A 22,699-nucleotide genomic window follows, 5' to 3' on the forward strand; every position below is an offset into this window, starting at 1 on the left:
TCCTGAGGGAGAAAAAGAGAAACCTTGAAAATGGGAGTGACTAGAGAGGAGAAAGGCACACTTACTTGATTTGATGTATCCGTTATAAGTGTTTTTAGCTGCAAACATCAAACACAAAAGTAAGTTACAAATGGGGAAGCAATTATCGTACACGTTTTTCAATTCTCGTATGCAGGCAAGTCCAAATAAATAGTTGTGCACCATCAGTGTAATACCACATTCTACCACAAGGTGTCTGACAGCATAGCAAGAGGAAGCTCAGGTTGTATGCGTTGCTGCTCCGTGTGTGAAGCAACCGTTGCCTCGAGGGTTACAATTACTGTAGCATGGATGCTAAAAATTATCATTCCAGCTATTTTCCATCTTGACTCAATTTGTTCAAACGGCATCAAAGTCGTCATTCACAATTGCCAGTTTTCTGCCACCCGGAAGTGCGTGTGACGTCACGGCAAAAAGGTCATAGAGAGCCCCAGAGGCGGCGCGGTGACAGCAATGTTCAAACAGCGGCCCGGCCCGTCCTGACATGTGTCGCCCGCAATCGGGGGGGGGTCGCGCCACTAACGGGCGAGCATCTGTCCCGCTGCCTGCTGGTGAGGAACTGTCACGCCGACTTTGGTGACGACCAGTAGCGCTCCCCCACCCACAGAAAATGAAAACGCAAACATAATTTCCACGTCAGGCCATGTAAAGCTCCGCCGCCGTTAAGCCGGGCCACACTAGGAGCAAAACACAAACGTGCACGGACTCCATCAGGAGGCTTTTTGGCTAAAAACGGATGACAGTCGACAAGGTTTTCCAGCAAATTGGATGCGCACACACATTGGAGATGCCCTGTGCAATACATCAGGACAATCAAACAAGCCCTCTGGCCTTAAAGATACACGCACTCCATTTCATTTCACTCAAATCCAATCAAATCTTCTTTACTATTCGTTGTAATAAAACAACTAGAAAATATATGAAATGCATATCAAGTATCTCATTACTTGCTGCATGGAACACACCAAGAGAAGTGCACATACGCATATGACAAAATCTTATTCGAACAACTAATATGTTAGAAAAGGAAGAAATGGTGATGGCACGACAAAATTTCATCAATTTAATTCATAAAATCAAACACAAAAAGTCATAAAAATACCTAAACAAGTATAATTGGCCATTGATTTTGATATTATGTAAAAAAATAGAAGAGAAATGTAATTATGTATTCATGAGCCTATGTTATTTATTTTATTTTTTTACCCAAGCTTTATTAATTGTATTCTTTCGAACTATTTCAAATCGTCTCACGTATGCTCTTTAATCAGTTTTGTTGAAAGACTGTAGCGCCCTCTGCTGGTAACTTGCTGTATTACTCACTCAAGTCAGAAGGAGAAATGTTCCCAAGTGGCAGTAATAAAAAGTCTGTGCGACTTCAAAATCTCATTCATTCTTAGTGGACAAAAGTATTGGGACACGTGTCACCATTCCACAACTTACATTTCTTGCACCCGCATTTCTTTATGCGCTTGGGATCGGTGACATCATCATGGCACGCTTTGCAGTAGAACAACGCCCTGCGAACAAAAACAAAACGACGGCAGGTCATCCAAACAACAAACAAGTGTGGATGAAACGGGATCTTTGGTCCGTTACCTCTTGACTTCTTTAGCGTCGCTGGCAATGAAGAAGCCCAACGTGCCCTCCTGCATCTTCACGTGGTTGCCAGGGTTGATGAGCGTGCTGACAAGCAAGATCAATCAAAATCCTTTGAAATATAAAATGTAAACAAATTTGAATTCTCGGTTACCTGCTCTCCCTCTGATCAGACTTGTACTCGATGGCTATCAGCAGCAGCTTCAGCTTCACGTAGCACAGTCTGGAAAAAAAAAAGTCCCATTATTTATTTCATCAATGAATGTGGATTGATTTGTCGGAAACGTTTTCCGCTGACTGAAGTGCACGGAGCAGTTAGGTGGTGCAGAATACTCACTCGCAGATAACAGGAAAAGACAAGCCCACAAAGGCACTTGACAAGTACTCGGTGTACATCTCGTTGGCGACGCCCTCCAGGTAATACTTCTGCCACGTGTCCTCTTCGATCTGCGGACGACGACGCCGTCAGACCACATTCTTAAAAAATGGGTTTGGGGAGGTTGCCGATGAAGTACCTTGATGAAGGACCTCATGGAGAAGAGGTTGGCCAGCATGGTGGACAGGCCTTGAGCCAGGCAGCTCTGAGCGATGAAGCCCAGCTTGAGCTCAGCCAGGCAGATGGCGTCGTCGCCCTCCTTCCAGTTCCAGCTGGGGATGTTCAACAGGTGCGCCTGACCATGTCAAAATGTCCAAAAAGTGAGCGTGCAAACTCAAATTTGTCGACCCTAAAAACAGCAATGCGTCTTTCTTGGTAACAGTCAATCTGCTCTCGTGACATTAACCGAGGGCGTTCCACAAGGCTCAATACTGGGTCCTACACTGTTTTCGATATACATTCTCCGTATGATCAACGTCATCATCGGATGATTTTCAAGGAACTGAACTTGCTCTCCATTTAATATCACTGGAGATGGCAGCTAGCCCTCAATAATTGCAAAAATGGAGAGAAATATTTGCCATGGCCTACCTTGTTATGATACTGCAACATTTGAGTAATGATGCGGATCTTTGGGTGGTAGTTCTTGATGGAAATGACCCTGCAGATCAAAATGTGACAAAAACCACATCAAAACGGGTTTCAAAATCAAAAGTGGCATTTGGAAATATTTGACCGATGATGAAAACGAGGTTCACCTCATAATGTTGGAGGCGTCCTCCGCATCGGGATCGGCGCAGTATTTGTTCGCCAAGATCAAACAGGCGTCGGCGGATTCAATCTGAGGGGAAAAAAAAGAAATAAATAGTTTGCGTACGCCAAGCACAGTGAAGAAAATGTGCCGGGCGCGCGTTTACTTTGACTCTGGCCAAATCGTGAGGGTTGAGGACGGAGCCCTGGTAGAACTCCACCTGGGTGAAGTGACGTTTGAACAAGGCTTCCAGCTCAAGATTAGGGGAAATACTGACAAACACAAAAAGGCTTTCTTGTTGTTCTTGTTCTACTTTCAAAGTGGCGTACTCTCTAAGGGCGTCCGGAAAGTATTCACAATGCTTCACAATCTTTCAAATGAATTCATGAATCCATTTTGGAAGGAAGGCATGGATGGCGACAACCACGTAGCACGTCGAGGTAGCAAGAATACTGGAGATAGCTTTGGGAATGCTTGGCTTGTTAGGTTTGGTAATATCGAAAAAAAAAAAAAAGAGATGCTGGCGAACTTTGTCAAGCATATTTCTTATGCCTTGAAGCTACAGCCACTATTCGCACTGTCACGGCAAACAACGAGGCGCTCAGAAGCAAGCACACTAACTCAAAGCCGCAATCCATTCCCTTTTTTTAACCCCCCCCCCTCTGCTGGTGCTTCTGCTTCAGACTCGCCGTGCTCTAAAGAGGTAAAAATCTGAAAAATGTAACAAGGTAACAAAGTGCGGACAAAGCGAAGCACTGCGGATGCTTTCCAGATGCGCTGCAACGCGTCAAGATGAGTTTAATTTTCTTTTGTTACTCACTTATGGAGAAAAACAATTTCTACATTGACATCATCCCTGTCCTTGTGTAGGAAGTCTTTGAGGAAGTTGGAGACGCTTTCCAGCGTGATGTGGCCGCACACCACAATGTGCCTGACGGGAAGGCCACAGACGCTTTAGTCACGTTTCCGACATGGAGATGAGAGCGTCGTGTGATGCGACGGACATGAGAAGCAATCAGGGTTCAGGTGATCGGTGGGGAAGGACGAACGAGCACAGAATGAGCCGGAGCGAGCGAGCGTTGGTGGATTACGAGGGATCAGAGTTGATTTAAAAGGAGATTATGACATCCACACATTTTCCATTTTCATTTGTCCTTTGTCCAGGAAATACAATTTCGATTTCATGCAAGCTTACATCTTTACATGCTGCTCTAGATTTGAGAAAATTGCTTTTCAAAAAAAAAAAATGCACTTGAATTCATATCTAAATCGAGAAAATGATCTTTATAATCATTTTTTTGCTTTTTGTTTTGTAAATATAATTTAGCTTTTTAAAGTGCATAAAATTTCTATCGGTGTTTCATTTGTGTATTTTTTGCTTTTTTTTCTTATATTATTAAACAGTTAACCTATTATTATTAGTAGTAGTAGTATTATTACTTTATATTCATTGTTATTTTTTTGCAAAATATTTTATTTGGTGAATGTCAAAAAATATTATATTTTTAACAATTGTATTTTTTCATATTTTTTTACTTTCATAAAATATTTCAAATTTTGTAAATATGTCAAAAATAACCCCCTCTGTCGTTAGCCTCTCATCACACACATTTATATATTTTTTTTAAACGCAAGGACAGAAGGGACGTTGGGCGATTATTTTTACGGAGGGGTAAGAGCAAAAGGGCGCCGAGGTCGCGGATGGCAAAATGCGGTTAAAGTGCCCATCTCGGTTAGTTAATGTCATTTACAAGGATGCAATTTACATTTAAAAAGTTTAAAAGTTATCTTTAAGTACTTTCTGAATATATTTTGCCTCTGGGGCTCAAAATTTTAAGCAACACCAACAGCTTAGATTTGTTTGTTTTTTTAAAGCGTGTTTAAAAATGATTTCTCGAATATTTTAAAGTCTAAAATGGCAGCAAAAGCAGAGCAAGGGAAATAGAAGCAGGATCCAATTCAATGCAAGCTTGTGTCAAGATTCAATACAAGAAATGAAATGACATCATAAAAACATTTTTTTCATGTTTTCCAAATCTTTTGGGCCAGTGTACAGAAAATGTTTGCTTTCTCCTCATTTGCAAGTTTCCAAAACAATTTAAAGGCAAACATGCTAAGCCGCTAATAAATTGCCACGCTTCCCAGAATTGAAGATTTTTCTTTAGAGGCATTTTGAACACTTTGGAAAAGGTGTTTAATCAGCTTCTTGCCGAGAGATGGATGAAAAAAAAAATCACTAAGTTACGTATGAGAGCTAGTCTAGCCTAGTCGTGCCAAACTTGCTGTGGGAAAAAAAATTGTCACAACAAACTAGCGAGCATTCACTCCCATTTCATTTCAAGAACGTATCCCAACAGTGCCGACAAAGTGGACGTCATTTTGAGGTCGCAAACGTCTCGCAATAAACTCGTTTGCTGAACGGCGTAAGAATACGTGAGAACGCTCAACTTAGCCTTGCTTTTATTTCTAATGATGGCACTGCGCTTACTTAGGCTGAGCAATTAGAAAAGTCCAGGACAAGAATATCAAAACAACAGCTTTTTCAAACTGGATTACAATCCAATCTGATGTTAACACGCCGATGATTATTTTTCCAGCAATGTCTTCAAGAAAAGTGAAGTTTCACATCACTTAGAATTGGATGAAAACATTCTCAGTTTTTCGTATTATGCTGTTTTACCGTTTCACTGTTAGCTTAGATTCAGCTGGAAAAAAAAAACGAGGATTGCTCTTTGTGTGCTCCAACTAGCAGGCTAACATTAAAAAAAAAAGAGAAAGTTCAGCATTGTCGTCTTTTCATCGCACTACCTCGGCAAGTAAACAAAAGAAACACTTTTTATGGAAATGTCACCAACGTATGTAGCAAAGTCCTGAGGGTGTAGGTCAGACTGAAGATAAAGGCCAAGAATGTTCCAGAAAAACAAAGCGCCAAAGCCCAAAAAAGAACAAAAGCAACAAAGCACAGCCAAAGCCAATTCAAATTGGGTTTTTTTTCCCAGCGCTGGAAAAAAAAACATCAGCAAGCTGCAGCACAAAAAATTAACAGGCTTTCTTTTCATATTAATATATTTTGCAAACATTTGGCAAAACGGAGCGGCTACCATTTGACGTGTTTGTACTACTGTTATATGCTTTGAATGGAAGTACTGTAAAAGGAACGGGTGGATTCGATAATGCGTGAGGGAAAGTGAACGATGAACACAAACGCACAAATATGGATGTACACGGACAACAGGCAGCTTTCATGACAAATCCAAAGTGACGTGATAATAATATGAGAATGAAAGTGGAAATAGTATGAGAAAAAAGTAGTAATTTGACGCAAATTAAGTTGCAACATTTTAGGAAGAGAGTGAAAATATCACAAAGCAATATTACAAAAATACAGTTTTGTGAATCACGTTCACAGGAATAAAATCACGTTAGAAAGATGGGAAGGTTTCAGGAGGTAAAGTCGGAATACGAAGTGAAAATATTTCAGAATAATTCTACAAGATTGAAGGCAAAATAGTTCAAGAAAAAAGCAAAGTTGAAATGAGAAAAGGCAGGGTGAAACTCAAAATATCAAATAATAGACTAAGTAATAGTCAATCTATGTTGTCATTTGACAAAAATAAAGGGAAAACAATGAGAGAAAAATGGAATTTGAAGAGAAATATTCCGAGACTAGGCCGACGCCTGAAGGCCAGCCACTTTGTTTTTAAAAAGAAGACGAGCGAGCAGACACGTAGCGGAAGCGGCAGCCACAACACGAGAAGCAGACAAAACGAACCAAACATGGCCCAGTTCTTCAGTCACGGTGTGACTTGAACGCAGAGATGTTTACATCTCACATTTCTCACCAGGAGAAAACAAAAAGAAAAAGTCACACACAAAAACCACACCGATGAACACGATTGGACTTACTTTCTGCCTCTGGTTGAGTTATAACTCCCTCCATATTTCTTCCGATTAAGGATGAGAGCGGCAATTTCTGGCACGTAGCGAGCAAACATGGCCTACATGCGTGGAAAAGAAAAAGCAAAAAAAAAAAAAAAAAGGGGGGCATGCAAGAGAAGCCTCTGCTGCGGCCTCCCGGGAATACTTACTTTCTGCCATTAACAGCACTATAGGAACCACCGTATTTCTTGCGGTTGCCTAATAACTCTATGATTTCAGGCACGTAGCTCGCAAACATGGCCTAAGGAGCACACAGGAGACAGAAAAGGCGAGCAGAGAAATCAAGTGCAGGCCCACTACCTTGAACATTTCATCCAAGTGCAGGAAAAGGAGATTGGGGCATTCCACAGATAAGAATGACCAATGACAAATATGTCGTCAGTGTAGCCTGAAATTAAATCAGTTACATTATGAAAAAAATTTTTTTACAGTGGTATCTTGACTTAGAGTTGCCGCAAATGTGTTCATCGCGTACAAGGCGGGGTCAACTCGAATACTTTTGCTTTGTGTTGAGAGCAAAAATTTGACTTACAAGTGCACTACAAACACACGGCCACTAGATGGCGGCGGTCGATTTCACAACTTCCGGCCACCACCAGTTCACATTTGTTGGAGAAGATAAAGTGAACGAAGAATTCAAAGAATTCAATCTTGAAATCAGAAAATACGAGTGGCTTTAATTTCATTTTCTGAATTCAAACACCTTGCAAACTCCAAGCGTGGTAAGAGGGGAAGAAAGCTAAATGTGATTCAGTAAAGTGAAACGTAGCAATAAAGAGAAAAAATTACAAGTATGGTAACAAAAGGAATTAAATTTGTAAGTCAAGTACCACAGTATTTGGAAAAAAAAAATAAATAAATAAATATATATATATATATATATATATATGGGCATGAAGACAATTCAATTCTGCGTTAGGAAAATGAATTTTATCAAAGTATTATGAAAGAGAAGTCCTTAAGTGCCATGTTTTGATCAACAAACACACCACACAATGATTTTCAACGATGGCCTCGACTGATGAGATGTAATATTTGTTTTGTTTATCGAGATTTATAGAAAGCCGAATATTGTAAAATGAGAAAACCTTTTCAGGAAATCAGAAGTTGGAATAAAATTGTACCTTTACCAGAGCAAAGTTGTCATTTTCTTTCAAATTTACCGGGAAAAAAACATTGAAAAAGTCAAATCGAAACATGACGAGAAAAAGTGGAAAACGTTCAAAAGACAAAAGTGATCATCAGAAAAGAGTCACAATATAACAAAATCGAGTTGTTATTTGACCAGTGTTTATATGTTTATCTGATTTAAAATACAAATTATGGTTTAGAGTGTCTTTCTTTTATTTTTTGGGTAAATGGTCCATTCATCAGAAGGCCTCAGAAATCATTGGAGTGTCGGTGTTTGTTGTGGTCGAGTGAGAGGTTAAAAGGTTGGAAGGTCGGGAGGTCAAGAGGTGGGCGGGGGGAGGGGGGGGCACAAAGGGGCAGAGCCACCTGAAATCGCAACGCCTGAACAATTCACAATTAATAATCAACAATCAATTGTGCGAATGCTGAGACACGACATCACCGTCCAAAAAAAAAAAAAGAAAAAAGACGGGGCTCAAACAAGGGCGAATGCATCGGAGCATTTGGCATCCAAATATTTGGAGAAAATTTGAATTTTACATCCAGAACAAGCCCCCTTGTGAGGACCAAGTTGCAACATTAACAAGGACATTTGTCTTCCAGAAAATAATCATATTACAAATGATAACAATTTTGCATTGTGTGGGAATAAAGTCAATTAGAAAAAAAAGTGTTTTTAGCCAGGAGATGAGTGACAACTTATCTACAATGCTTCCAAAGCAATACTTTTTTTCCATGTAAGAACTATAATATAATATCCATAACAATAACGATAACAATCGTCTGTCATGATCGAGTTGCTGATAAAACAAAAAGGACGGCAAAAAAGCGTAACGCTCATCTCTCAGCATTAGCACAATGGAAACATGACATTGACACCTAGTGGCACCCTCTGTCATTTTTTTTTGTTGTTTTGCAAGAAACGAGCGTCTTATTTTTTTCTTTACCAGACCACCAAGGATGAAGAAGACCATAAAGAGTCGTCCCAGGGTGGTTTTGGCGTAAACGTCCCCGTAGCCCACCGTGGACATGGTGACCATCAGCAGGTACACGCATTCCCAGTACGAAAGCGCCTGAGAATTCTGGAAGTTCTCCCAAGGATCGCCGGAATTTTCCACCTGGAAACACACGTGACGTGGCAAACAGACTCACGCAAAAGCAAAAGTACCGATACTTTGAAAAAAGACGAGCGCTGATCCAGTGAGGCCCCACTCTGCGGCAGACGGCAACTGGCCGGAACGGGACTTACCAAATGGATGAATCCTGCCGCCGTGAGCCATGTGCTGATGAAGATGGAACACAAGTTGACCAGCTTGATGGAGTTGCTTGGACAAACAAAAACTCAAATGAGCATCCAACGAGTTACGATTGGGCGATCAAGAAAAAAAAAATTAAGTGTAATCAATGGCTAGTTGCAGTTTGATTTTGAATCGACGGTTAGGATGAAATAATTCTAAAGATGAGACTGCACACAAGACAAGAAAAGAATAAAAAGTCTTACCTTGTCTTGAGTATATTCAAAAACTGCAAAATTTCCGAGAACTGTATCAACCTTAAGACCCGTAAGAACCTCAAGCCTGCCAGACAAAAAGCAGAAAAACAAAAGGAAATAAGACGGTGCACGCTAGAAATGAACACGAGGGAGCAAAAGAAATGACCAAAAATGTACACACCAACCACCCAAAAAGGTGCGACTTGTGTTTGGCCCCAATGACTGAAGACCACCAAAGCATTGCCAGCCGTAGGACCATCACACCAAAATGGACCAATCAGAGTTGAAACGAATAAATAACTCGACGACATCATCTGATTCGGAAAATATTCACCACGCGCAACTTTGACCAGATTTGACGTTGCTTCAGGGTCCATTCAAGTGGACTGAATCTATTTTATGGGTCAAAATTCTCCAAATGTGAAAGTCTGAGTACATCAGTATTAGTACTTAGTTACTTGGCACCTCTGACATTGGCCGCGCGTCTTACCCCAGTAGGAGACGGCGCGGTAGCAGGAAGCTAAGCGGGAGCCGTCGGCGCCGTCCTCCTCATCTCTGTCGTGGCCGTTGCGGACGCGGTAACCTTTTTGGAAAAGCTCGCCGGTGGATTTCTTGCGCCGCCTCGTAGCAGGCACGTCCTGGATGGCGCCGTCGGCGCCCTTGTACACCAACATCTTGGTGGGAATCATTTCTGGACGTCTTTGAGCCCAGCGACAAACTTTTGTCCTCCGCGCGAGCCCACTAGTGCGTTTATGGCGAGCTTAACGTCGTCAGGATATTAGCGCGGCGGCGGCGTATAAGCTTCTTTCAATTGATTCAGTGAAGCGGGAAGCAAGCGTGTCCATCAACCTGACCTTCGGGTCAGCCCTTCAAGCCCGCAACAAATGTCTGTTCCCTTAAGCTGCGCAAAAGAACAGCTTGTTGCTTTCACGTGACATCATGTGTGTGTGGAATGACGGAAAAGCTGCGGTACACTTTTTCTTTTTTTTTTGGGTTCACGCGCCTAATCCCGGAAATAATGACAGATGTTGTACAGTAACGCAGCAATTGTTGTGCGAGTTGAATTAGAGAAAAACAAATTGGTCAATGTTGATATTAAATCAGTTAGCCACATTACATGTGTTTTATAATATTGCAATTTGATAGTGATTTGAGTGTATTGCTTTATGTCTTTAGATGTAGCGGTATTTTAATTTTCGAATTTACACATTGCGCAATATCAGATTAAAATATGTTAGCCACAATATTCATACAGCTGGCTCTATTTAATTGATTTTAACTGATGACTTTACAGTGTGTGTGAGAGAATAAAATACCTAACCATTTAAAATGATCACGAGTAATTTAGAGTTTTATTTAAAATTTATTCCCATATATCAATATTGTAATTATAATGATCTGAAATGAATAAGTATATATTCAACTGGCTTGTACGCAAGCAAACCTAATGAGGTGGCCAACGTGTTGACGTGCATTTACAATGGCCCAGAATGTCCACTGGGTGGCGCCACCCTTAAAATAGACGTTCCACCTGAAGCTTAAGCCATGACATTCACAGCCCACATGACATTACGCAACACTTTCATCACACTTTTTGTTTGCTTTTGCGCACGCTTGGCTTTGTTCCTCGCCAGACAAAGAAAATGAGAAGAAAAATACATTTAAAGCTGTCTGCAATGATCCTGCATAATCCTTCATTTCTTCCTGTCACCACCAAAGCCTGTTACTTTTTTTTTTTTTTATAGGTGGGGGGATGCAGAGTTCCAATCATTCTATTCCGATGTGATTTGCCTGCACAGGTGAAGGACGCACGTGTAGCACAGCACAACACTTCACGAACACACACACACACACACACGTGTGCACGAACACACACACATGCAATGGTTCTCAAACTGAATTCGGTGGACCCTCCAGTCTGCTCGTGGGTCCGAAAAATCATTTGTAGTAAATTGTGTAATTAAAAAAAAAAAACATAAATACAGTTAAGAGATTAGCTACTTTAAAAAATGATATACTTGAACAGAGGGCAAAAAAGAAATGTTTTTTGCCCCTCTTTTTTATTTTGTCCCAAACTTTGAGAAGCGGTGACGGCGGCAAAAGTCAAGGTTACCGAGCCAGCTCCGGTTCAGGTAGACGGACACGAAGACAGGTGGCACGGTGAAGAAGTCCACCACCGAGTTGACCTCCAGCCAGAACCACAACTTGTCGTTGGCCGCGATGAACTGCCAACGACAACATTTCATTTGAAGGGATTAGTTTCATGCCAGCGTGCTTTAATAATAATCACAACTTGGATTTATTCATATGCCGTCTTTCAAAGGACATAACTCAGCTAGGAGTCAAATGGATGCATTTCATTTTTAAATTTGAAAGAACAAGACTATAATGCATACAACAATCATTTTGGTATATTTACACATTTTAATTTCAGATTTCTGCTGCGTTCATCTTTTTCTGTTTGTCTAAGAACTTGAGATTGTAATGTAATTCTGAGAGAAGAATATTCTTAAACGGTGTGTGTCAAAGGAAAAGAAGCACAAAAAAAGCCGAAATAGTCCAATGGGAAAAAAAAACCCCAACACACACCCATAATAGAGTCACGTTCACGCTGGTCTGCGTTCGTCAATGAGAACGTTGGAATTGATTTGCTTTTACTCACTCGGAGGCCAAAGTAGAGAAGAAAGAAGATGTTGAAGGCCATGTCGATCTGCAGCGTGATGTCCCGGTAGAAGTTCTGACACGACTCGATGGGACTGCGAGACACACAAACCCGACAAAAAGTCCACATCAGTGATCACCGTTTACCGTCGACAAGTTGTCGTCTTTTCCCCGCAAAAGACGTCAGAGAAGCGTGACATCATCGTAAGTGCAGCGGACGGCAACATGACGCATGCACTCGCAAGCATTGCCTTGCTGCATATCCCTCGTTAACCCTTAAAAAGCTGCCACGTGTCTCGTATTTGGGGTGGTGGTGTTGAAAGCAGCATTTTAAGGCTTAAGTGCATGCTCGCAGGATGAGATCAGGCAGCCATAAAAAAAAAAATAAATGTTGTCGGGGGGCCTCACCCTCAATAAACTTTGTATCTGGTACAAATAAAGAGAAATCGTTAAAGTAGGCACAAGGTACAAGGATGTTGCATTTAGTTCATTATGTTGCTCATCTATTCCGTAAAAACTGCACCTCAAATAAAGGCTACCTTTTTCAAATCGATGCTGCGAGTCATTCACTCCAATGAAAGAAAGAAAAATCGTTTACATTCCCCTCCTTCAGAAAATATAAATCAATATATCATCAACAGATCTCCTTTTGTACCCTGAGGAATAAAGATGATATTTGTTCAAATAATGCTCTCCACTCGAATGGGCACAATGCCCCAATTCATCACCAGGTGGGACATCTACTAAAAAAATGATACACAAAACCTCGGAATGGAGGAAGACCATCAATATGTTACGACATGCTTGATTTAATGTGGGATTTCTTCAAATAATTGGCCTCAATTTAAATGAACACAATGACCCAAGCACAGCCGGCCGGGTGCACCACTGTGCTTAAAAAAAAAAGAATCACAGCAACGTCTTCTTTTGTACTCTCACGAATACTCAAAATTGGATTTCCTCAAATAAGGGCCTCCCTGACGACGAGGAGCACATTGCTCCAATTCATTGTCTGACCCAGTGAAGAAGCCTCCAATATGAATAATTCAATGCTGGATTGATGCTGCTCTATTTTAATCAAGTCTAATTATCGGCCGGGGAGTGTATAAAGATTCAAAAGCGTGGATCAAAGTGCAATGTCAAAGCTGACCGTTAGGTAGAGACACACGCCTGTTCTAGAATTGCACCACAAAGGTTGTTTTGTTGGAAGTTCACAAGTGAATTTGAAGTCTTCACTTAGGCGCTTGAAGCCGAGCAGCCTCGAAAGGTCTGCGGACGTGCGTGGAGTCCCGTCCGTCATCGAGCGCAGCGCTAATTACAGGAAGGAAAGGCTGGACTGCGCCAAACTGGTCTGCAGAACTGAGGCGAACGCGGCCAGGTGGTGAAAAATGAGCTGTGGAACAAGGCGGAGGGTTAAAAGTTCACCGTTCATCGGGTGAAAAGGGAAACAAGAGAGCAGCGTGAAAGTGGACACCGGCCGGCCCGTTGACGCGATGGAGCCGCCCGAGCGAAGCCGTCGGCGCTTAATAATGTCACGGCTACTTCCTAATGGACGCTTCCTGCTTTGTCTTCTTCTACTTCCTGCCGTCTTGTGAACGCTTGTTTTCATCCGCAACAGGAACTCGGGACTTTCCCTCGTCTTTATTGATCTTGCCGCCATGATGTCACGCATACATTGAGACAGAACTGTGGTTAAAATTGACCCCCCAAAAAAACCAAAAAAACATGTCTTTCCTCAAGTTTGAAGGCTGATTTTGTCCTTGCATTGAATATGTGACGTGTCAGTCATGTTGCAGGCGGTAAATTGCTTGGAAATGAAACAGCAGAATGTTGTCACGTGATTCAAACACGTTGGAAAGTGAGGCCTAACTCTCTCAATTGTGCAATTTTTCATCCCAAAACAATCAATGTGAGCTGGCTAGCCATAACATTTCGCAAAGTTACTCAACCAAACATTTTAGACTCACTACTACCTGACACGATACTATTTTTCAGTTCAGATCAGCAGTCTGGAAATCACTGGTGCCATTAAAAAAAGGACACTAAAACTGTGTCTTGTAGCATCAAAAAAAGAAACGAAAGGAATACTCACTCTGAGGAATCGATGAAGTATATCATCAGAGCTCCGATGCTGAGGGCAAAGACGAGCACCACCTGAAAGACAAGAAAAGTTGATGACGAAGGCGTACGTAGCAGCACTTGACACAATTTGTGACGAATGCGCAAAACGCGTGACACGCTTGCGGTCTCCATGTCAAAGTGTAAATAAAACCGCAAGGTGACGGGCGGCGGCGTCCTCTTTCAAGCGACCGCGGAAGAACACACGCGAGCCTCGGTGCCGACAAGCAAGCGCTCTTGCTGTTGCTCCAACACTGAATGTCTTTTTTTTTTTTAGTTCCTGTGTTGAATCCCCATTGCAGAAGAAACTTTCCAAACTGGTGTTTTGTTTTTGTTTTTTTTACTCCTAAATAGTAGCGTGACGCAATCAATGATGACCGGATGTCACGGCGAATGAAGTCACTTGGCAAAATAAAACATTTTTCATCCTGGGATGATAAATTAAGTTTTTTTTTTCCCCTTTCATCTGTGCGGCCCACCGTGGCCCGCAAAACGCTTCGGGCCCACTGGCCCGTAAAGCCAAAGCATCTCGAAAGGACGACATTGTCATCAGGCAACAATGCAGAAATACGGTCGGTCCAAAGTTCTCCACTTTCAATTTCAGAACCATCATTAACCCGTGGACACACGTCCCCCATGAGGAAGCGGGGGAAAGAAGGAAGCGAGGGGCGGGGCCTTCACGCGTGAAGCGAACTGGCGTTCATCCATTTCCTAAAGACACAAAAGGCCGTCCAGAACAGGAGAGCCGCCGGCATCCATAATGAATGAGAGCGGCCCAATTCATCTGCATAATGTGGGATTGCATTCGCAAAAAAAAGAAAAAAGTCACAAGCATGAATTTTTAATAAACATTTTTCCTCTTTTGGGAGACAGGAAATCTCTTTTCGGCGCCATGTGACAGCAGCACGACTCGGGCAAGGACCACAATTTGTGATTCAAAGTGTTGCCAAGTGTATCGTATTACGAAAAACATTTTTACATGTTATTACATGACAAGACATGATTGGTATCGTTTATTCGCACTGTCAGTGTCACCGCAGTCACGCAAGTGTCCCACCATCCGTGTCGCCTATATTGTGCTGCGTGTACAAATAGTTACTAGTCGAGATGTAAACAAGTTGTTGGGGCCTTGGAGACTCGTTAGAAGACGGCCAGCGTGTGCACCGAGACGAGACGCTGACGTCAAGAAAGCACAGAAAAAAAAAAAAAAGCCAACCTGGAAAAGAAATGGGTGGCCCAACTCGCCTCAGCTCCACGCACTCAGCCACAAGATGGCGCCAACACAAACTGCCGGCCATTATCAGTTCGTAGCAAAAAGTTCACAAATCGGTCGTACTTCGGGAAAGTCATTTTCCCAATTTCGTTTTTTTTCGGAGAAAGTGGGTGATGAGAAGAAGAAGCAGATGATGTTCGTTGAAATAAAGCTTGCTGTGACATAAGCACTGTGTGACGTTATATAGGTTGCACAGCGACCCCCTGAAATACAATCGCATGCGTGCGTGCGTGCGCGCCCGCACCACATGCGACATGTCATCCCGTGTAGTTTGTCGTAGCGTCTCTGTTGTGATTTAAGCCTCCCCGGCAGCGGGCCAAACAGCCCAAAGAGCTTAGCGTGGCTCAAGTCCACTCGCGTACACCAACTGCACCCACCACGAGCACCCACAATCATTCCAGGGACATGTTGTGCCAATTCAAGCGCTCGATTGCCAAAAATCACATTGGAGTTGGCAAGCGGCCGCGACAAAACGAGTGAAATGGCGACAATTTGGTGTTGCATGTTTGAGTCAGAAAAAACAACCCAATAATAATTCTCCTCATGTCCATTCTGTGTTTGGACCCAGATGACAAGCGATAAGAGGAGGACTCCCCCTGCCGTCTGTCATTCGATCTGACGAACTTCCTCGACGCGTTGGCCTCTCGTAATGCGAGACGCATTGTGACTGACTCATCAGCTGCTTTTATTGGACAGACACTCAAAGGCGGTGGCGGACGGACACGTTTGATGAAAAACAGGTCCCGCTGATTGGCGAGAGGCGAAGCGGCGGAAACGGAGCAGCCTCCGCGACAGCAAAATATCCAAACGACAATGTTTCGCTTTTCTGAAAACAAGAAACTTGTGATTACGTTTTCCTAAAAAGAACACAAACTTTCCGAAATAAAAAGAGCAACAATTTATGTTCGACGTTTTCCAAAAAGATGGCCTTTGCTTGATAGACGACAACGTTTTGATGCCATTGTACTTCTCTGAAAAGAAATGCAAAACTATCGAGGATGGTTAGACATTGTTTAAAAATCAAACTTTTGATGTCGCACTCATAGTAGTAATAAAAGAATAAAATATTATTTTGTGCAATTGAACATTATTTATTTGGGATGTTCCGATCTACCGACACCGCCCGTACTTTTGCTACGTACCAATCCATTTAACACAATGACAAAACCTAAAACACGACAGCGCCAAATGACTCAATATCAGATTTTCTTTGCCTCAAGTGGCGAGTATCATCAAGTACCTAGTACCTACAAATAAGGTCGGTTTCGGCCTGAGAGTCGCATCCGCGGATATTCATGTTTGTACATGCGGTCATTATGTTCCTGAAAGACGCTTTGTGCCGTTGTGCTCAAAGGCTGTTTTGGAACAACTTGTCTCTCGATTGTTGTGAACTTCTTTAAAAGCAGGTGCTCGATGGAGGGTGACGCCACGCAACCGCTGATCTTGTGCGTGCGTGGCGGCGTAGGAAGCAATAAGGCATCGAATGACAGACGGGATCCCCCGTGGCTTGCGTGTCATCACAAAGGCTTTGTTGTCAAAGTCAACACGCTTTTATTTCAGGCTCACGAGAGCCCAGAGCAAATAAAACTTTATTGACTCAAACACTACTTGCTGCTAATTAAAGCCGCAGCCAGTCAAAAGTCGCACAGCAGAAGCAAGTCAACCGTTTCTCACCAGGGATTGGTCGCCAGCAAATCGCAAGGCACAGACAAGACAAACGAGCAATCCCACTCACAATTACACAACACACAATTTAGAGTGTGTTTTGGTAACGCGGAAGGAAACTGGATGAAGTGCTACTTTCCCGTCCACTAGCATGACGCCAAACACTTGACGCTAAACAATCGCTTTATCCTCTGCAAAGAATGCCAAATATGACACTTCAGTCTTCTTCATTTCTTTGGGATTGCACTAACACCAAGCAATGCATGATAGTCAACTCCATTCCTCAAACCTGGTGACCTGTTTTTTTTTATTTATTTTAGTTTTTGTGCTATAATAACCTTGTTTATGACTGTAAAGTATAATCCATTATTCGTCGATGTGTGTACGAGCTGTCAATTTGTGTACGTGTATGTGTGACAATGGGCTTTAGAGTGTCCCATTAAAAGGCTGAATACAGATACACGCATCTGCTAGGTTTTTGCTAAGCCACCGTTGCCGTGGCGACACGGCTCACTACTACTGCTGTACTTTCAGTTCATGTTTCATGTTGTGCCAGCTGTTTTTGGGGGGGTAAAAAGAAAATAAAATGAAAAAAAAAGAAAAAAGATCTGTTTATGTGCTGCTGTTTTGGTCGGCAACAAAATTAAATGCGCGAAATAATTGTTTCCAAAAAAATTTAAAATATGAGCCTAGGCTCAAATAAGATTGGGAAATCCTTCTCTGTGAACTGAGGTAATTCCACTCACTAAGCTAGTGAGTTGCCGTGGAAACCGCCCTGCCTTGACCAGATGCGATCCCTCCCTCGGACTCTCCGAGGGGCATTATGGGATGCCAGCGTGTGACCTTAATACACTGTTTAAAGCTCTCTCGGCTCTTTGTGCGTCTCTACGGAGACGAGCCAGCCAACAACCATCAGACGCCAAACGGCGCTGCTCACGGCACTTACCAGGACTCGTCCCGTCAGCGTCTGTGCGGAGATCATCACTCCCGCCCAATCTTTCACCGACGTCATCCATCCCACCTCGCTGGCCGCCGCCACCGCCGCTTCATCTTTGTCGACACGTTTGAGGACGCCGTCGGTCGGGGTCAGCCGGTGCACGTCCTGATCCGCCAGAAACGAGCGAGCACCACAGGGGAAATAAAAGTGGGAAATTGCAGTCAATATTCATGTGCAACTCATAAAGTATACGCTGGACATGTGAACTTTATTTTGGGTTAATCAGTGAGCAGGTGTGTGCTGCTTCCCATTTAAAATACATTTGAATGTGATTGGCCAGTCCTGAATACATCCAAATGCAGTTATGAAGGTGTACACACTTTTGCAGATGTTTGAGTTTACCACCCACCTAGAAAATATTTTTGAAATATAAAAAAAATTATATTGGTCTCATTTTTTTTTTATAAAAAAAAACTGGCACTTTAACAAGGGTGTGTAGACTTTTTTTTAAGTCTCTTTTGTTTCCCATTCATTTTTCAATAAAAAAAAGGCCTGTTTTATTTGATACAATTTTTGTGAATTAATTATAATTAGTATCCAACGTATAAAGTATTCTATAGTCATTATACAAATTGTGTTGAGCTTGATTTTTCTCTCGTTCATAAGAATCTAGTTATTAAATATTTTATAAATTGTAAAATATTTTTAACACCATAATATGCAATATTTATCAAATGTTTCCCACCATTTTATTTTTGTAACTTTATAAACACATTCAAGTGATGCTCATGGTCAGGTGTAACATCATATTTTATCGTCCTGTATTGTACTTTACAACAGATATGTGCTGATATAGAATGACAACAAAGCATGTCCGTGTGTGCGTGTCCTTAAAGAGCCTGCAGTGTATGTACGACGTATGCATCATGAGTAGGTCAGCAATGAGCGAGTGTCAAGAGAGCGAATGCAGCAAACACAAGGCAAGCTTGAGGCTGACATGACCTCCACGTCCATCAAGTTATCCATTCTTTCATATCCAGAGCTGTTGGCGTGTTCTTACGGACACGCGTGTGCCTTGTAGCCCGTGCCAGCCATCTTAGCGCGTCGCATTCCGGACATTCACAGCAAGCTAATGTGTGTGTGTCCGTGCCACATCACAAGTATGCTGCACGTGTTTTTCCGCTCGGTTGTAAATCTACGCATTTGTTTTTAGCGCCGCTGTAGGAATCAACGCGTGGAATAGCAACACAAAGGAAAGTATGGCAGTGGCTAGAATCACTTTTTCAATCAATTATCGCAATAAATGCATGAGGCTTACAAAGGCGAGACCTGGCCTGGTGAGTGACGTGGGAGACAACAAATCAAAGTGTACAGTTGGCTTTTGTGAGCGCATATTAGCAGACTTTATTTTTTGTGTGTGTATTTTATTTGTAGTTTTACCACTCCCACACAGTTTGAACTCAGTCAAAATCACCCAAACGTCATTTTAAAGTATTTCTCAACATCTCTCACTGTCCAGAAGTGACAAACATAATTTCAGCACAAAGTGCTGAACTCCTCCCTTGTTCTTGTGTGACAAGTATGTTAAAATGTCGCTTAAATGGGTTTAAAAAGCACAACAAACAACGACATCAATACTATGCTGCAGCTCGTTACCTTAGTTACTGTTGCTAGGGGCTGCCAAGCTGGACAGAAAGTGTTCCAAGAAGCGCAGCCTGAAAAAAGTATCGATTGGATGTCTTTCTATGCACCACATGGTGAATTGCAGTCGGAAAAGCCATCTGACCACACTGCGCCATCCTTTTTTGTGTAAACATACTAAAACAATCAAATAAAAAGGCACTCAAACTAAATTATGTCCTAAAAGCGTGCAACGCTTTCTTGACACCGCATTAATCAGTCAATTGAAAATTCAATTTGTTGGGGAGGCGTGAAGCCGAGGTGGGCAGACTAACGACCAGATAATGCGTCAACAACACACGCTCACTTGGAACTGATTTTTTTTGTTGTTTTGACTCGCGAGCTCAAACTTGAGGAACGCGAGCTGTATTGTGACAATGAAGTCATTTGAAATGTTGAAATATTCCACAAACAGAGAAGCTTTAAGTTTCTTAACAACACTCCAAGTTGAAGTTTAATCGAAAAACAAAATACAAAACAAAGAATGTCTCCGTGTATTCGCCTTGAAAGAGCCACGAAGCTAAATGCTAATAAATCAAAACGCCATTGACATGCTAACGTTAGCATTGCTAATCGCTGCGGTCGTTGCAATGGATATTTGAACACAAACTGTGGCGCACATATGGATGGTATTTATTTTTTTATCTTCTGTGAAAAATGACAAATAGAGCATATTTAATAGTCACTTGCCGTAGCAGAAGAGAAAGGGGGAGAAAACGTCGCTTATGTCTGCCTGACGACATTACTTTGACACCTGTCGGTAATGGAAGTGATTGGGGCCCTTCGATGGCTGCGCGCCTGCTGATGACGTCACGCTTTAAGCACGTATTTCTAAAATATATTTCTTTGCTTCGGTGTGTTTTTTTTTACCCCTGGCTGTTCTACTTGCATATTTTGACTCCCTAAATACAAAAATAAAAAACGGCATTACTGTCACAGGGGAGTTGTCAAAAGTGGCATTTGCTGCCATCGTGGGAATAAAAAAGTGCATTTATGGCACAATCGAAATCAGATCGCCTCAATGATGAAAGCGGACGACGAATGCTTTGATAGTCCGTCCAGGCCATGTTGAGAGCAGACCTTATATGAATGGCTCACCGTCTAACATCATTTTTATTTCTCCACATTTGATGTATAATTTAGTGGACATGTCATAAAAAGGAATGACAATGACTGGCTCTCCTTGCCCACATGCCAGGGATTCGCAGCACTGGGTTGGCAAAGTGTGATGGCAACAATCAAAGTTCTCAAAATGGGAAACAGAAAGTCAAAGAATGAGAAGAAAGTGCAAGTTCATGCTGGTGACGTTTCATCTGTGAACAAAGCGCTAATGACTAATGACAAGAGTGTATATGTGTGTGGTGGTGCGGGGGGTGTTGAGACAGGTGGGAGGTGGTGGGAGGTGTTCCTCAAGTATACAAGTGCGCACAACACCCAGATTGAGTTTACTTGGAAGCACACATGCACACAGGTTCTTTGCTTGCCAGTTGCTTGGCAACAACAACAAAAAAAGATTTCCAATGCACGTGTGCAAGAGCCTGACGATGCATTTCTGATACAAACACATTTTCAGGGGGTTTTATTGCAGGGATGGGGGCGGCAAATGGTTATTAGGGTGGGGATGGGGTGATTGTGGGATGTAGGCCAAGTTTTAAAATCGTTGTTTTTATGCTCAAGGAGGAGGTTGAGTTGCTGCTCCAAAATCCGGCAAACTTGGCATGCGGACCAAGGATGCATTTTGGTGCTGCTATCAAAATGGCAGAGTAGAGGACTCACTTTTGTCCGTCCCACCCTTTAATAATTTGTATTCATTTAGGCAACCACTCCTCTGTGCAAATACTTTTCAAACGTTGTGTATTTTGACCTTTTCATTTAAAAGAAAACATTGACATTGGAATGTCAGGATTGCTCACGGCGTGTTTCTTATATATCGCTGTAAATAATTTTTGTTTTATAGATTGAGGTGACACAAAAGTAGGCCCAAACGTTATTTCATTTTTGGTGGTCGTGATGCTATTGGGGAGTTGGCAGTATTTTATGGTGTAAAAAGTTTGCGAATGGCCACTCAGTGTGTGAGCTGCAACAGCCAACAAGTGTCAGATGAGCGCGGTTTTTTTTTTGTGCCTCTGGTGGCTGCTCGTACCTTCTTCTTGTTTCGGCAGTGGCAGCAGACGGTCCACAGATACTTGAGGGTCCTCCACAGCAGGATGATGAAGAGCCCCCCGAAGAAGGTGACCATGGACGAGGCGAGGAAAGCCCACCACATGCGCTGACCGTTGCTGTCGCACGGCACGTCGGCCGAGAAGGGGATGATGACGTTCATCTTGGCCATGTGCACCGACGGCTCCGGGCTCAGCCGCTCGCGGCTCTTCGCCATGATCGGCGGCTCGTTTCAAGGCGCTGGGGCTCGCCGGTGCTCGGGGGCCATGGCAGCCGAGCGGCCGCAAAAGTGAGCTGGACGCGGATCGGGAGCAACTTGCTAGCGGGTGGGAGGATCCGGCGTCGCGATGCCGACGCGGCTTGCTTCGTCGTGCGTCATCCCGTGCGCAGACGTCCAGTTCGATCGGCAAAAATAAGGTGAGGGTCTTTTAAATAAAAAAATAAAGAAAATAAAAACTGCGATGACGTGGACGATGCTCAACACGCCTTACACTTCTTTCTAACAAAACCCGAAAAATATCAACTGGTGCTGTGGCAAGAGGAGCGGTTCGCGTGGCTGCACGGTGACCGACCGTCGCACGCTGGGAGGCGGCCTGGATTGTGGCAGATGTACAGGTGGTGCTGGATGGAGGGATGGAGGCAGCAGGAGGAGGAGGTGGAGGAAGAGGAGGAGGGGCGGTGCCAAAGAGTGCCGACGTGATGCTTATGAGGGCAGGAGGAGGTTCGTTTGGGTTTTCATAAAAACAGAGCAGGCCCAAGCTGCATTTGGAGTTTATTTTAAATAAATACTATGACTAATGCTCACAATAAACGCGGAATTGAAGTAAGACATTGATAAACAGTTCACGGGGCCTTGGGATACGAGTTTAATTCGGTCG

The 22,699-nt window shown here is 42.8% G+C and overlaps 1 protein-coding gene across 6 annotated transcripts in view; it reads right to left on the reverse strand.

Moving 5' to 3' along the window:
- LOC148317840 (calcium-activated potassium channel subunit alpha-1a-like) overlaps window positions 1-22,463 on the reverse strand; it is a 29,981-nt gene extending 7,518 nt beyond the window's left edge. For 2 of the 6 annotated variants that reach the window (XM_088284625.1, XM_088284621.1), the window contains exons 1-19: window positions 21,805-22,463; window positions 17,991-18,146; window positions 14,081-14,142; window positions 11,990-12,083; window positions 11,441-11,552; window positions 9,337-9,412; window positions 9,085-9,160; window positions 8,783-8,953; window positions 6,672-6,763; window positions 3,586-3,696; window positions 2,932-3,037; window positions 2,773-2,855; window positions 2,606-2,675; window positions 2,154-2,309; window positions 1,976-2,085; window positions 1,793-1,861; window positions 1,639-1,725; window positions 1,483-1,559; window positions 66-98 (exon numbers count right to left, since the gene is read on the reverse strand). In XM_088284625.1, the coding sequence (XP_088140751.1) occupies window positions 66-98; window positions 1,483-1,559; window positions 1,639-1,725; window positions 1,793-1,861; window positions 1,976-2,085; window positions 2,154-2,309; window positions 2,606-2,675; window positions 2,773-2,855; window positions 2,932-3,037; window positions 3,586-3,696; window positions 6,672-6,763; window positions 8,783-8,953; window positions 9,085-9,160; window positions 9,337-9,412; window positions 11,441-11,552; window positions 11,990-12,083; window positions 14,081-14,142; window positions 17,991-18,146; window positions 21,805-22,038 (1,975 nt within the window). In that variant the 5' untranslated portion in view covers window positions 22,039-22,463. Of the gene's footprint in view, window positions 1-65; window positions 99-1,482; window positions 1,560-1,638; window positions 1,726-1,792; window positions 1,862-1,975; window positions 2,086-2,153; window positions 2,310-2,605; window positions 2,676-2,772; window positions 2,856-2,931; window positions 3,038-3,585; window positions 3,697-6,671; window positions 6,764-6,853; window positions 6,946-8,782; window positions 8,954-9,084; window positions 9,161-9,336; window positions 9,413-9,817; window positions 10,176-11,440; window positions 11,553-11,989; window positions 12,084-14,080; window positions 14,143-17,990; window positions 18,147-20,351; window positions 20,442-21,804 lie in introns of those variants that run through there. The other 4 variants (XM_088284622.1, XM_088284620.1, XM_088284623.1 and 1 more) reach the window with 3 other exon arrangements.
- Between the last annotated feature and the right edge of the window lie 236 nt (window positions 22,464-22,699).

The sequence above is a fragment of the Idiotropiscis lumnitzeri genome, chromosome 20, assembly GCF_059441095.1.
Source record: "Idiotropiscis lumnitzeri isolate Australia: NSW breed Sydney's pygmy pipehorse chromosome 20, RoL_Ilum_1.0, whole genome shotgun sequence".
NCBI classification, from domain to species: Eukaryota; Metazoa; Chordata; class Actinopteri; order Syngnathiformes; family Syngnathidae; genus Idiotropiscis; species Idiotropiscis lumnitzeri.